Source organism: Dicentrarchus labrax, unplaced genomic scaffold (assembly GCF_905237075.1).
Source record: "Dicentrarchus labrax unplaced genomic scaffold, dlabrax2021, whole genome shotgun sequence".
NCBI classification, from domain to species: domain Eukaryota; kingdom Metazoa; phylum Chordata; class Actinopteri; family Moronidae; genus Dicentrarchus; species Dicentrarchus labrax.
Window position 1 is genome coordinate 4836678 of NW_026136715.1, and position 14542 is coordinate 4851219.

Here is a 14542-nt window from a genome sequence, read left to right on the forward strand (position 1 = left end):
TCTATAACTCTACATGTCCCTCATTTAAGTGGTCCATTCTGCTGCCAAATATAATCATGCAGAGGTACCCTACGTACATTGGAAATGTGACAGGCCAAAATATTAACCATTGGCTGAAATTAAGTTGACTGGTCAGCCATTTTGGTCACCGGCCGTGACAAAATGTTAATCAGTTAAGATTTTGGGATGAGATAAGATCCAAACACAGACAGAAGCAGGTAGACTAGAACAGTTAAATTACATATTTACAAGAAAAACATCTAAAAGCTTACAGGACCATAAAATCCCCAAAAATATAAGACATGGTTTAAAAGAGATTACAGACAGAAAGACAGACTGTGACACATTATTTGGCACTTTCACATTTTCTTTTTTCAGAACAATAGTTTGCCCGCAGGTTGATAGATTAAAATCCCAAGTCCCAAGATACAAAGGCAAACTCAAACAGAAGAAGAGCCTATTTTAGATAGGACCTGTTTTATTTCAACCCAGAAGGTTTGCAGCCCTTTGCTCTGAACCACATGTTATACAAATGTCTGCGGTCATTGTTAAAGTTGTGTCAACGAGTGGGTGAGATATATTTGTGCACGGCCCATTTATACTTCTTACTTCTTACTAATTACAAAATTAATTCATTCACCACCGAGCTGGTTGAGTTGCTTACTCTCTTTTTGTGTGTGCGCGCCCAATGTGCACAGGATAGAAATCCAGAATTAGTTAGTCCATGACTAAAATAACTTAGACCGATTCATCATTCACATCAGAATCTGTTTATAGGTATTCGGGGGAACTATATGAAAAAGTTATGTAAAGCCTTCTTTGACTTATGTGGGAGCTTGCTCAAAGTCTGATAAATTTCCTCAAGTGATGTCACTTTATTCCTTCTTGCATGGGGCTGTAAGCTTAAAGAGAATCTGAGGGTGTAGAGTTAGAAAGAAGTGAGTTTACCAGACTTCTTTTAGTTCCTCATTTAGTGTTTGTGTTACAGGCCTCAAGTAGGACTTACATGTGAACAGAATACGTGTCCTGTTTAATACAGGAAACACAGAGACACAAGAGAAGATGTGTTCGCTGAGGGTGCGGTTCTCTGTCTTTATTCAACAGATTTTATCTCTTTCTTTTTCTCTTCATAAACCAACTTTGTCCTCTGTTCACAATAACCTTCCGTATAACAGATTTCACATTTTGCATTTCACATTACAACACATAAAGGTTAATATATTAAGCCACTGGTAGAACATAATTTAGAGCTCAAGAATGTACAATCTGTTGTTCAGGTAAATATAAAATATATATATAAAATAGTTAGTTTGCTTTGAAGTCTTTATGGGCAAGGGCTCACATTCAGTTAACACATTTGGCCATTTAACATTGCAAAAATGTCATAACAACCATTTACATATTTGCATAAGTGACAAGAAACATTGAAATAACTTTACATGACTTTTGCTAATTTAATCACACTTTATCTCATTGTATTTCATTCAAACCTTTACTAAATAAAAGATGCTCCTACGCAGTGACATAAAAATAGCAACAACATAAATTGAATTTAAGGCCTTTGCACACCAAGTCTTTATTTTTGTATGCGTTTTTTTAATCCACCACCCGATTAACATTGTTGCCAATCACTTGTTTTCTCCGACTCTCACTACTTTCTCTCATTTCTTCCCTTACTTTTTGCTATTGTCTCTCTCTGCCACTATTTTGCATTTTACACTGCAGTTACCAAAAGCTTTCCTTCCTCTCTGTTTGTATGCTGTTTGTGGCCAGGCGTCCTTATAGGGGTGCCAACCCTCTAGATCAACTTCTGCGTAGGAGTTTCTGATCCAACCCTTTTCTACATCAGAGCACTTTTTTATTTTTAACTTTTACATATTTAGATCTTTAGTGTCAAGTCTATCCGTAAACAGACACATTTATGGATTCAAGTAGGTATTTTTTAACAAACCTCACATCAAAAATTTCTCTTGAGGGTGTTTGCTACCCCTGTAGACCACAGCTGATGGCAACATAAATCATAAATGTCATGCCTGTCACAAAGATCTTACAGAAATCTTTATTTTTAGAAGACCACTCTCAATTGTCTAATGTCGCAGACAGAGTTTACTGGCATGTCCCAGATACATACTACATAGTAATTCTAGAGCATGTATGCTACCTACTAGTGATCACAGTATACTGTTTTAGTAATTATATTTAGGAAATGATGCAATATGTACAACGCTAGATGTTGATCAAAGTCCTAATCTGGAACATCACTAAAAATATGACTTTACAAATAGAGAGCAAAATGTTTTTCTTAAGATTTAATACTTTTTAGCTGTGCCCGAATCCACTACATAATAATTCTCAGCACATTTTGTGTGTGAGTGAGAAAATGTACTGAAACTAGACAGAATACATATTAAATATGTTTATTTTTGAGCATACTGTAGATGCACAACCTTATCCCACCATGCGATGCATAAAGGAAGTGGAGGAGTTGTTTAACCTTTCTGAAGCCGACTCACCACTAACCACCACCAACTTCTTTTTTTTTTTTTCAGCTGTAGAGATTAGAAAATATATAATACATATAAATATGAGTATGTTGATTTTTTTGATTGGACAGTGTACTGTGAGAATTAGTATGTAAAGGATTAGTATGTAGTGTGAATTTGGGATGTATGTCTTCGGTATATATTTAAGCCACATGGCTGTTCTGTACTTTACTAAAAAGAATAAATAAAGTAGTGCATCATTTAAAAGTCACGAACCTTTAAGTTTTGATTTCAAAACACATCCTCCCTATTTGCTGAACAGTGTATTTCATGCTTTAGTGACACAGCTGATACAATGTCCTCACTGCAGTTCAATGAGTGATTGTGATCTGTAAACATGTCTCCCTGTGCAACAACAATCACTTCCTTAGCGACCTTTGCACTTGTTACGACGCTCCCTCTGAGTGCTGCTTCTCCCTCACCATGTGTGTACGTTGTGAACTCTAGCCCTGGCAAACATTAAAGGACAAGCCCAGTGAGCTGCTATCATATGTCCATGTGTCGTGAAAAGAGAGAGCTCGGGGTGGGGGGGTTTCTTTGGCAGAGGGGTTTAGTTTCTTTAAAAAGAGCATTAGTTCTGTTGCCACTGGCCACATAATCCAGCGTGTTGATTGTGTCGATGGTCTTTAGCCACTCTGCTGGTTGCTTCATTGGAGTGTAGCACAGAATGGAGCTTCCCCAGCTGGAACATATGAGGCTACGCAGGTGTGACAGCGCAGGTGAGAGCACAGATGGAAGGCATGCCAAAACAATACACAGAAGAAACCTTGCTTGCTTTGAAAGCTTTCTACTAATATGTGAGACATACAGGCCGTGTGCACTCTAAATGCAACACAGTGCAACACAGATAGGAGTAAAAATAGCCTCCATGTGTTGTCACCTAATACTATGCTTTATGTAAGCAGGAAGTAAAGAGTGTTGCCTGCTAATGGACATAATTCCTCTATATTCTATATATTCCTCTCACATGGTTTGTTTAAACACTTGCATGCAAGGGTTATAAGGATGTGGATGGACTTTATGAGCCAGTAAAAGAGCGAGCAACCCTAAACAAAGATACACACATGTTAAGACCTGATTCTGCCAGCTAATCACCAGTGACAGATGAGATAAGATACCACCTTTGAGGGCCTGCTTGCTTTTTAATATCTGGTGGAATTTGTTCATGTATTGTTTAATATTCCTTGAAGAACTCCTCTAAATATTATGTGTGCAGCTCATGTACAGTATGTAAAAGAGAGAGGGGAGATAATAAGAGGGAGAAATAATGATGCCAACTCCAATCCCCCATGGCTGTTTTTTGGGAGGACATGCTGAACTTCTGCCAGGACAAACGGCCACTAGAATAGCATGTACTGTACCTTCTCTTAATGGTCGAACAAATCCCAAAACAGGAAAGATTGACCATTAGTTGCCCAGATAATCATTGACCAAGAGTAACTCCCTGTTCACACTTTGATTAAATTATGTTTTATATTTTTGGTTTATAATTAGTGACATTAAAGTTAGAGTACTGGGACTTTGATACAGAGAACCGCAGCCACATCATTTCATAAGTGAGGCCTTTTTGTGTTTTGGGATCAGGCGAAATAAGTTTGTATGAAAACACTATTCATATGTCATAAAGATAAAGCTGACTGTCTCAGAGAGCTGATGTCTCTGGACACATCTGGTCTTCATAAGTATCAAATTATATTCTGCAGTGGAAAGAAACCAGATACATGTGCTGTACAAAAGTTTGACATTTCAATACTCGCTGTCTGTCGGAGAGTTAGAAGAGAAGATCCCTTTATCTGTTTGATATATATCTACAGTCAACAGCTGGTTAGCTTAGCTTAAAGACAGATTAAACAAATGAGGTATAAATAATTAATAAATATACTTTGTGAGCTGTATAGGTTCTAGTAGTAGTTTTGCTACCTTTTGACAGAACCAGGCTAGCTGTTTCCCCCTACCGCCAGTCTCTATGCTAAGCTAAGCTAACCCGCTCCTGGCTCTAGCTTCAGATTTAGGAGACAAACTCACGGTCAGACAATTCCTCTAAGTACATTTTGTGGTACTTGCACTTTTCTTCAGCATTTCTATTTTATGCTACTTCATACATTTCAGAGCAGTGGCGTGCACAGACTTTTTGAAGGGCAGGGGCAGAAAGAAAAAAAAAGGGCACATACAGCGCGTCATCACCACTGTAGAGGGCACTTCAGCACGCAATTGAAGTGACCACGAGGGCCCCCCCCCCCCCCCCCCCCCACACCCCCCCCGTGCACGCCACTGTTTCAGACGATAGTGTTATAGTGCATTTGTAAATATTTGTATTTTTTAAATGATCACAACAGTATGTAAAGTAGTTAACATCAGCTCCAACCGACCTCAAAACCTACGTCATTTTGCTTACAATTAAGTATATTTATACTGTATTGCCACTATTACTGTAAAGGATCTGATCATTTATTTCACACATCATTATAATCGGCGATCAAAATGCACTGAATACATCTGTGAAACTTATTTCACTGGAAATGTATCCACCATAGTTTTTTAGTTTCCACCTTGAAAAGAGCAGTCTGTGTGGGTTACTCTCTGCTAAGGCTGTGACCTTCTTTTATGAAAGGCAGCTTTACTGAGACTAGTTAGCTAATTGGCTGAATTTAGAGAAGCCCAGTTTCCACATGCGCAGTGCATCTCAAGAGTTGAGGGAAACAGCAACAACTGCTACCTTGAGACTCTGAGATTTAAAGTTAAGGTTTAAACTGCCATCTAGTGGTAAGAAAGGAGAAGCTCCACTCTACACTTCTCAGTTTGACAAACAAACAGCTTATTCAGAACCAACTGTGCTCATCTGAATTCATGAGAGGTTCCCAGCTTTGTTATACTTGTCTCACATGACTCTGTTGTTCTTACTCTGACTGAGAAACCAGCTGTGTCACCACAACAGTGGATTTGGATGCTTCTCTGCTGTCTGACATCACCACAGAGATTTTGGCAGCTCCCCTCAGGCCTTTTAAATCATGAAACAGATGGAGAGGCAGACAAGTAGCACGGCCTCAGGTCCTCCCCCTCCTGCCTACCAAGTGCTTCTCCTTAGCAACAGTCAGCTGACCCACACTAGGTAGTGTTCAGTGAAGCACACACATGCACACGGATCACAGAGCCGAGAGCCTCAGTCATTCACGCTCACTCCTCCACCTGCCACTCAGGCCTCATGGCTCTCACCATTAACACATCCACAGAGCAGAATAACTCACTCACACAGACTCCTCTGCTCAAGATCTGGGTGCCATGGATGGGCTGCAACTTGAACCGCAGGAGAGGATGTAAGTGCACTGACACTAGCTTAAGTAGAAGACGATACATTACCTATTCTGTCTTGCTGCTACTTTAACTCACTTCTTGTTTCATCAAGTTTGCTTTAACATTTCTAGCAGTCTTAAATGTGTGTCAGACTGCCTGTGCTGAAACCTCTTCTCTTGTTGCTTCAGGACTGAGCTCAGTCCTGTCAGGGGATGCAGGTAGGCAGGCAGCAGTCTGAGAGACAGAGGAGTCAGCCATGGATGACAGCCAGGCTAGACCAAGCCAGGTCCGAGTTGGCTCTCTGTTCAGTGTCTGACGTGGTCCTCTGAACATTTTGCTGACACAGCATGCTCCATTCATAATCGAACAGCCTGGAGGCTGACACTCTCCCTGTCCTTGTATAGACACACGCACACAGGCCATCCGGGTACTTTACGGGGGTACAGTTAACTGGCAAGCAACCCTGCAGTCTGCCTTATAAATTACTGGTATTCTTTTTTACTCAGAGACAGACAAGTATGCAACAACTGGGTCATGACTGGGTAAGAAACACAAAAATGCTTTAAAATTATCTTCAAAAAATGGTCAGGTTTGTGTGGAAACGTATGAGCAAGGAATGCTGATTAATCTCAGAGATGAGCTGGTTTGTAACCATCTGCAGGGAAGAGACTGAGATTTTAACACACTTGGAGATTAGGAGTGTCTTGTTCTTGTGATTGTCAGCCATATGGTGCAGTACAGGTGTGGCTCTGGTGGTTTCTATGATGAGACTACCTGAGGAGGAGGAGGAGGAGGAGGAGGAGGAGGAGGAGCATCTGGTTATTAAAAGTTCTTCTTCACTTCTTTAAGGGTGTCTTTGACTATTTGCATTTAATTTTTTCCTCCTTATGTGTCTGTTTATCTGATTTTGTTAGTGATTGTTGGGATAGTTTTCTGTGTCAAGACATGCAGCCAAACAGACAGATAAGCTGTGTGACTCTCTACACTAGTTTGCAGACATTTGAGCTGCACCTTGGAGCTCTTATTCTCTCTCTTAATGAAGATTACCTTGGCAGTGACACTCACACACACAACACATGTCCTGCAGCACAGAGAGTTGTGCATGACTCTGGATTGCGTTTGACCGTTTGAACACGAGGCTAATGCTCTTCCTGCTAAATGATGTATCGCATTTGCAACAGCAACGTTTCAGTGTCAGCTAATAACTACTGCTTTATGTTACTGTGTGTTTGTCTTCATCTCAGCCTCGGTGCCTCAGTTCTGTAACTCTCCCACAATGATTGTGATGGTGGGATTGCCAGCCAGAGGGAAGACCTACATCTCCAAGAAGCTCACTCGCTACCTGAACTGGATCGGAGTGCCTACAAAAAGTCAGTTTTCAAAGTGAATCCTTGAATCCTGATCATATAAGTGTATGAAAAAGGAATCTATGTTCTTTAACCTCTCTGCTTCCCCCGATCCTACCAGTGTTTAACGTGGGCCAGTACCGCAGGGAGGCTGTCAAGATCTATAAGAACTTTGAGTTCTTTAAACCAGATAATGAGGAGGCCATGAGGATCCGCAAGTAAGGATGATAAATGTCACACAGACAGTTAGAATATTACAGGAAATATTTGAAATGAGTCACCTAAAGCTCAGAGTCATAATGGTTAGCAGCCTTTTGAGTTTCATTATTCACTCATATTTTGCAGTGTTTGCTCCTTTGCCTATACGACTGTAACTTCTCTCTCAGGGCCTGTGCATCTGCCGCCCTCAAGGACGTCGCTGTCTACTTCACAAAGGAACAGGGACAAGTAGCCGTGAGTAAGAGGACAACTGAAACTGTCCCTCTAATCACAATAACACTGATTAATTATTCATTTTGTTGTGTATATATGTTTTACTTCCTCAGTCAGGTCTCACTGAGTTTAAACACATAAAGATCAGCTTACTAGTCATATAGAGAACTACTCTCGTCTGTGAAAACCATTGCATAATGTCTTTCTAAAAACTGGAAAAATAACCCTCATTATGTCATCTGGGTTATCACAGTTTGGACCGTCTGTGTTGCAATCTGTGGGTGGAGAGCTTACATGATGTGGGCATTTACAAGGCAGGCCATGTTCAATGGAAGTTGCATTATGGGAACTGTATGATTCAGTGTTTCTCATCCTCTGTGGCACAGATTTTCAGCATTATTTTTTCATCATACCTGTCTCTCCCCCAACTATACTAAATCATTAGAGTTTCATTCATTTTGGAGAGGAGCATCTTTCTTCTCAGTCACTAGGGAATTATGTATATTGCCATGTAACTGCATTGTGTAACTGGAAAATAAATATTGAATTATTATTTTTTATTTAAAAAGTGAAACCTAGAACTATTCAGCAGTCACTTGGGGTCATACATAGTTAAAAACACATTATTATCAAAAAGATAATTAGCAAGTGAGACAATAAATTATAAAATGGTGGTTTTGAAGAGCTTTGTTGTGTCCTTTTTTTAAATTTCCGTTGTAAAATGTATTTGATAATATATAACATGTTTAAGACATGCACCTTAATCTATGATGTTATATATAGCATTATGTTATATTAAAGTGTGTAACAACACAATATGTTCTCTTATAATTCAGATTATGAATCATTATGAGTTCTGGAAATGTACTTTATCTGTCAGTGTTATAAGGATGTATTGACTAACATCTGGGTGCTGTCCCATCCAGGTATTTGATGCTACCAACACCACCAGGGAGAGAAGGCTGATCATTATTAGTTTTGCTAAAGAGAGGGGATACAAAGTGAGTAAGTATGTGGAAGTTGGACATTTTGGGTAATGTGTTTATCCACTTTCTTGCAGAGCGTTGGATGCAGTTAAATATGAAGCTACAGTCAGCAGGCGGTTAGCTTAGCTTTGTATACAGACTGGAAGTAGGTGGAAACAGCATGCCTGGTTTTATCCAAGGTAACAAAGTCCTCAGTAATTAACACGTTGTATCTAATTTGTTTAATCCCTACAAAAACCAAGGTGTAAAATTTACATGCCGTGGTTTAGGGGCAGTAATATATGTGCAGGACTATTTATTGGCCAGGTGCCATGACTTACTGGACTCTACGCTGGTTGCCTGGTAGACTCACAGTGACAACAGGATTCCAGACTCCAGCTTTTGTTACCTTTGGACAAAACCAGGCTCGCTGTTTCTCTCTGCTTCCTTTATGCTAAGTTAACTTTACAATCCACTGGCTGTATAGTTTCATATTTAAAAGAAGTGAAAGAAAGAAAGAAAGAAAGAACTAGAAAATGCACACACAAACTGTGAGACTCTTGCTTTAAAGTCAAGATAAACATATGCTCAAAAGAAGAAAATAAAGGATATATTTCAGATATTTAATAGATTGAACTTTTGAATTGAACTTCTTGTGTGCAGGTGTTCTTTGTGGAATCAATCTGTGATGATCCAGAAATCATTGCAGAAAATATTAAGGTGAGAAGCAGCTCTACACCACCTCAGTCAATGTTTTTTTAATATAAATGTTTGCAAATGCTCACATTTACTGTTCTTAATTAAATTCCAAATCTGTCTTCCCTTTCCAGCAAGTAAAATTTGGGAGTCCAGATTACGTGGATCGTGACATAGAGGAGGCCAATGAGGACTTCATCCAGCGCATTGAGTGCTACAAGGCCAGCTACATGCCTATAGACGATGACAAGGACAGGTACTGACTCATGATGCTTTTCTTTGTGTGAGATTAAAGAGGGAATTGGATGGCAGAGTTTTTTTTCCACGTAATTTGTGACAAATTCATTTCATAGTTTGTTTTCCCCGATGCTGACTTTGAACAGGAAGCTCTCTTACATCAAGATCTTTGACGTGGGTAGTAGATACCTGGTGAACCGGGTTCAAGACCACATTCAGAGCAGGATAGTCTACTATCTCATGAACATCCATGTCACACCGAGATCAATCTACCTGAGCCGCCACGGAGAGAGCGAACTCAACCTATTAGGTCGCATTGGTGGAGATTCAGGCCTCTCACCTAGAGGACAGAAGGTGAGTACATTACACTATGGAGAAAGAGTTGAATCCTTTTATTAACATGTTTTAAAGCAATAAAAGAGGAATACAAAGCAGTATTTAACATTTACATTGTTCTCAGTATGCCAATGCCTTGGCGGCCTTCATCAAAGGTCAGAATATCAGTGACCTGAAGGTGTGGACGAGCCACATGAGGAGGACCATCCAGACCGCAGAAGCTCTGGGAGTCCAGTATGAACAGTGGAAGGCCCTCAATGAGATAGACGCTGTGAGTTTATCTTAAAACATCATCCTTATAACAATAAGGCTAATTTTATATTTTTAGATGATGTTTTCTAATGTTGTGTCAATACTTTAATGGTTGTATGCACTGGAGGTTGTGTATTTTGGGAGTTATAATACAGAGAATATTCATAATCCAAACGATCGCCTGTTCTTTTTTATTTTTTTTATTTCATCATGTTGGTTTATTTAGCAGAGACAGTGCACATTGATAAAACACTGCTGTAAATGTGCTATCTCTAATCCCTGGACAGGTGTTGCAAAGACACCCTAAAACAGATCAGAAGTTACAGAGTTATTGATATCATATATAAGCACACAGAACAAGAATAAGTTATCGTTAACATCATTCTGGACACCCTTATACTACATTTTCAGGTACTATTTAAAACATGCACCACAGAGGCTCATAATAACAATAAATTGAGGGGTGTTAATGTTAATACACTAAATAAAACAACATTGCTGCATTGTTAGACACTAACTGAAACATGCAAAGCAGAAGCACAGATATAAAAAGCATGCACAATATACATCAATCTGACAAAACCACAGTAAAAGACGTGGTGATGTTAATGTCACTTTTTCTCACTAAGGGTGTATGCGAGGAGCTAACCTACGAGGAGATTCAGGAGAATTTCCCAGAAGAGTTTGCACTGAGAGACCAGGACAAATATCGTTATCGTTACCCCAAGGGTGAGGTGAGTGCTCCCCTAAAAATACTGCAACTTTTTAAAGTATCACAGGGACTTTTTCAGGAACTCACTGTGCACACTCAGACAACTAAAGACATAGTCACACCCGTTTCAAAAACAGGCTGATCTGTTGGCCGGTGAGCGGCTCCATTGGGGGTTAAAAGAACAGCATTTTGGGAAATACACTATTTACTGAGAGACAGATCTTTTGCTTAAAGCAGCAACAAGGCAGTTTCATTCTGTGTTGATTCTGGCGGCACCTGTGGACAAAAGCGGTAGTGTTTCCTACCACCTTGTTTCATTGATCATTGAATCTGACCCAGTGGCAGGCATTAAAAATAACTACATAGAAATAGTTCCAAGTGAAAGTCTTGCATTATTTTACTCAAGTAGGTATTAGCATCAAAATATACTAAAAGCGAAATATCTCATCATGCAGATTCCCATTTTACAAGAATATATATTGTATTATTGGCTTATATTCATGTTTTATGCATTGTAAATTGCATAACTTTAATGTTGCAGCTGGTAAAGGCTAATTTTACCTTGTGTAACTACTGCTGAGTAGCTTCATATTTATTTGTTGACTATATGTTGTATCAATAATCTATAAAGTAATGAGCTGAAGATGTAAAATAAATGTAGTGGTTAATATACTTTACTTCCCACCGCTGCAAAATGAGATATACTGTGTTAATTACTGAGCTTTAGAAGTGCTGAGAGGAAGATATTTTGTTTTTTGTCTTGTCTTTTTCCATCTGTTTCGAATCTTTGTGCTAAGCTAAGTTACCCTTTGGCTGTAACTTCAGCTTGATAGCCTTGCTCAAAGGTGGAACTTTTCCCACCCAAATTCCTGCCAGACATATTCACTATAAAATAATCTGAATAAAATCAGCTAGGGTCAGGTGATAGCATTGTATGTCCTTGTCAAATGGACAGAGAAGATAAGATAGAATTAATCTTGTTGAATAATTGATGAACTCTCTTGTCCAGTCTTATGAGGACCTTGTCCATCGTCTGGAGCCAGTGATCATGGAGCTGGAGAGGCAGGAAAATGTTCTGGTTGTCTGTCACCAAGCCATAATGCGCTGCCTGCTGGCCTACTTTCTAGACAAACCTGCAGGTACAGAAATCCTACGCGGACTGGCTTCTTCTCTACTTGTCACAGTACTATTTGATGTTGTTTCAGTATCACAGACACTCCCAGTAATCTTATTTTCCTCCCTCTGAAGATGAGCTGCCTTATCTAAGATGCCCCCTTCACACAGTGCTCAAACTCACACCAGTAGCCTATGGTAAGTAGTAAGTGCTCGAGTGCATGACATTTAATCTCTTAATCTAAATATTTCCCTGACAGTCTGACTTTCTCCTCAATTGTAGGGTGTAAGGTTGAGCCATTTTTCCTCAATATTGAAGCAGTCAACACACACAGAGAGAGGCCAGTGGTAAGTTTCCACAAGCACACATTTGTCATAATAGATACTTACCTTTGCCAACTATTGGAACTGTGGTGCATTACATACGTATGATGGAAGGCAGTAATGATGTGTAATTTGTTGAAATGAATATGTATAGTGGTGAAGAATGTGAAAATACAGTATGTGGCTGAACTTCCTACAATCATATTTTTCTTATTTTAGAGGGATTAGAAACAAAAAATAAAAGTAAAAAATCACCAAATTCCTAAGCCTTTAGGCGAGACCTTAGAAAAAAAGAAGTAAAACAATCTTCCTCTTACTAATGAAAAGTTAAATGGTGCACCCTTGCTCAGTTCCACATGCTCAGAATGTTTTGCTGCTGCAGCCTCACTTGTTCTGGTACGACCAGCAGCTTATCGTGGCTAGTGTTAACAGCTAAAGTCAATTATTTTCTCTATGATATTATGTTGAGTTAATTTATCTCGTTATCTTGACCAAATAAGCTTTGTTATACCAAGATAATGAAATAATCCACCCAATAGAGGTTTCCAGTTCATGAGAAAACAATTGTGATAATGATTCTCAGGAGTGCAAAGATAGCATTGGTTCAACATAATGGACAATGATGGAGAAATGACGTGCAATGTGCCAGTTAATTATTAATGTTAATTATAGTAGCGCTAATTTAATAAATCTCAATCTTCTCTTCTATTTTGTCAGAAAATAATAAAATGAATACCTAAATTAACTGTCAGATGTACATTGTTGCTCTCAGTAATGAATCCTCCCTGACGGTCAGTGATTTTGAATCTTGCTGTAATGAATTGGCGCTATACAAATAACAGTGAACTGAACATTGAATCTTTTTGTGCAGCACTTTGGAAACCTTGTGTTTGTTAAAATCGTGCTATATAAATAAAGTGGATTGGATTGGATTGGAATGAATTCTGAGATCAGGTGTGATCAAATCATTTTCGACTTCTCCATAATGATCCTGTGATCCCAAGTAAATTTAATTTATCCCATTATCTTGAGAGAGTTAGTTTGCTACAGATAATACAGATAACCACTTTATGCTAACAGGAAATTAAGCAGTAAGCAAGTTAAACTTACGTAGACAATCTCTTTAGCTGTTTCACCACCACCTATGATTTTACTTTTGTAGCTTCTCCATTTGTTTTCCTTCAAAGGCACACTCAAAAACTGGATTTAGCATGCATGGTGAACACATTATTTAATAAAAAAACATCTGCGAATGAGTATGTGGAATGGATTTGGGACACGCAGACAGTCTCGCTCTAAACGGACTCTCAGTATTTGTCTTTCTGTCGTTGCAGAATGTGGACATCAACAGAAACCCAGAGGACGCTCTGCAGACAGTTCCTGACCACATATAAATGCTGTTTTTGTGAGAAAAGGACTACAATCATGTCAAAACTGGATGTGTTGCTACTTATTAACTTCACCTAATATTAGAGATGCACTCCAGTTAAAGGTTGATTGTGTGAAGACAGAAGACGTGGGGGGCTTTGAGGCGGAAGAAGATGAGACGGTAGAAGTGAGGCTAAGTTAGCCAGCCTGTATATTACATAAAAACATCACTACAGAAGCACACAACCTCCCCGTGCAGTGACTAAAAGCTGCAGCTGTTTTCAACATGTCTGTGAAATTCCTGTGTCTTACCTGAGTAGAGTTTGCTTTTCTCGACATTTTGAAAGTGTCACATTGTTTACAAGTTATTCAAAGATAAAAAGAAATACACTTTGTCTTGAGGCTGAGAGGAAAACACATAAAAACACGTAGGGAGGTTGTCCTTGTGACCTGGGCCTACCTGCACATGTAACTGTTGTACAGATGACATAAAGTGTTGTTGATAATCTAATTATAGAGGTGTGGATCAGCACCATGGACAGCACCCAAACAAACAAAGCATTGTGTTGTAGATTTGGGCCCCTGGCTGTAATGTTTCTAATGTAGATAAGACGCACACATTAGCCGGGTTTGAATGAAATAATGTAAATAAAGTAAAGCCTTACATGTCATTGTGCAGAAAATAAACTCAGAAGTCAGAAGACATACTGGTGTTTGCTTGTCATGTTGTTTACTCTCCCACAGAGAAGCTAAATATTGAAGAAGAAAAAAAGATCCCCTACAGACCAACTTACTGTTCCCTCTCAGACTATAATGGGGCTTTGTGAAAGAGCACTCACGGGAAATGCAAACTCACATTGGGAGTAATTTAAGGAATAAAAGTCACACTGGAGAAGAGAGGATAGGAGTGTGGAGAGAGAGAGGAGG

The 14542-nt window shown here is 39.2% G+C and overlaps 1 protein-coding gene across 2 annotated transcripts; it reads left to right on the top strand.

Moving 5' to 3' along the window:
- The first annotated feature begins 3084 nt into the window (after positions 1–3084).
- pfkfb1 (6-phosphofructo-2-kinase/fructose-2,6-biphosphatase 1) lies at positions 3085–14320 on the top strand. 2 transcript variants are annotated; one of them, XM_051424869.1, is made up of 14 exons: positions 3085–3262; positions 7079–7204; positions 7302–7398; positions 7567–7633; positions 8539–8613; positions 9241–9297; positions 9408–9529; positions 9657–9864; positions 9971–10117; positions 10728–10832; positions 11820–11949; positions 12059–12121; positions 12207–12271; positions 13582–14320. In XM_051424869.1, exons 1-14 carry the CDS (start codon positions 3211–3213, stop codon positions 13639–13641), a joined length of 1374 nt encoding a protein of 457 aa, XP_051280829.1. In that variant the 5' UTR covers positions 3085–3210; the 3' UTR covers positions 13642–14320. The 2 variants fall into 2 exon arrangements, with proteins under 2 accessions (XP_051280829.1, XP_051280828.1); XM_051424868.1 differs by lacking the exon at positions 3085–3262 and adding an exon at positions 5659–5857.
- Positions 14321–14542: the final 222 nt, after the last annotated feature.

Excerpts from the sequence above, each read along its gene's own strand:
- pfkfb1 (XM_051424868.1), top strand. The coding sequence starts at position 5,746 with ATGGCTCTCACCATTAACACATCCACAGAGCAGAATAACTCACTCACA. Across the intron at positions 7,205-7,301 it reads GATCGGAGTGCCTACAAAAA|TGTTTAACGTGGGCCAGTAC; the intron begins GTCAGTTTTCAA and ends CGATCCTACCAG. Across the intron at positions 7,399-7,566 it reads GAGGCCATGAGGATCCGCAA|GGCCTGTGCATCTGCCGCCC; the intron begins GTAAGGATGATA and ends CTTCTCTCTCAG.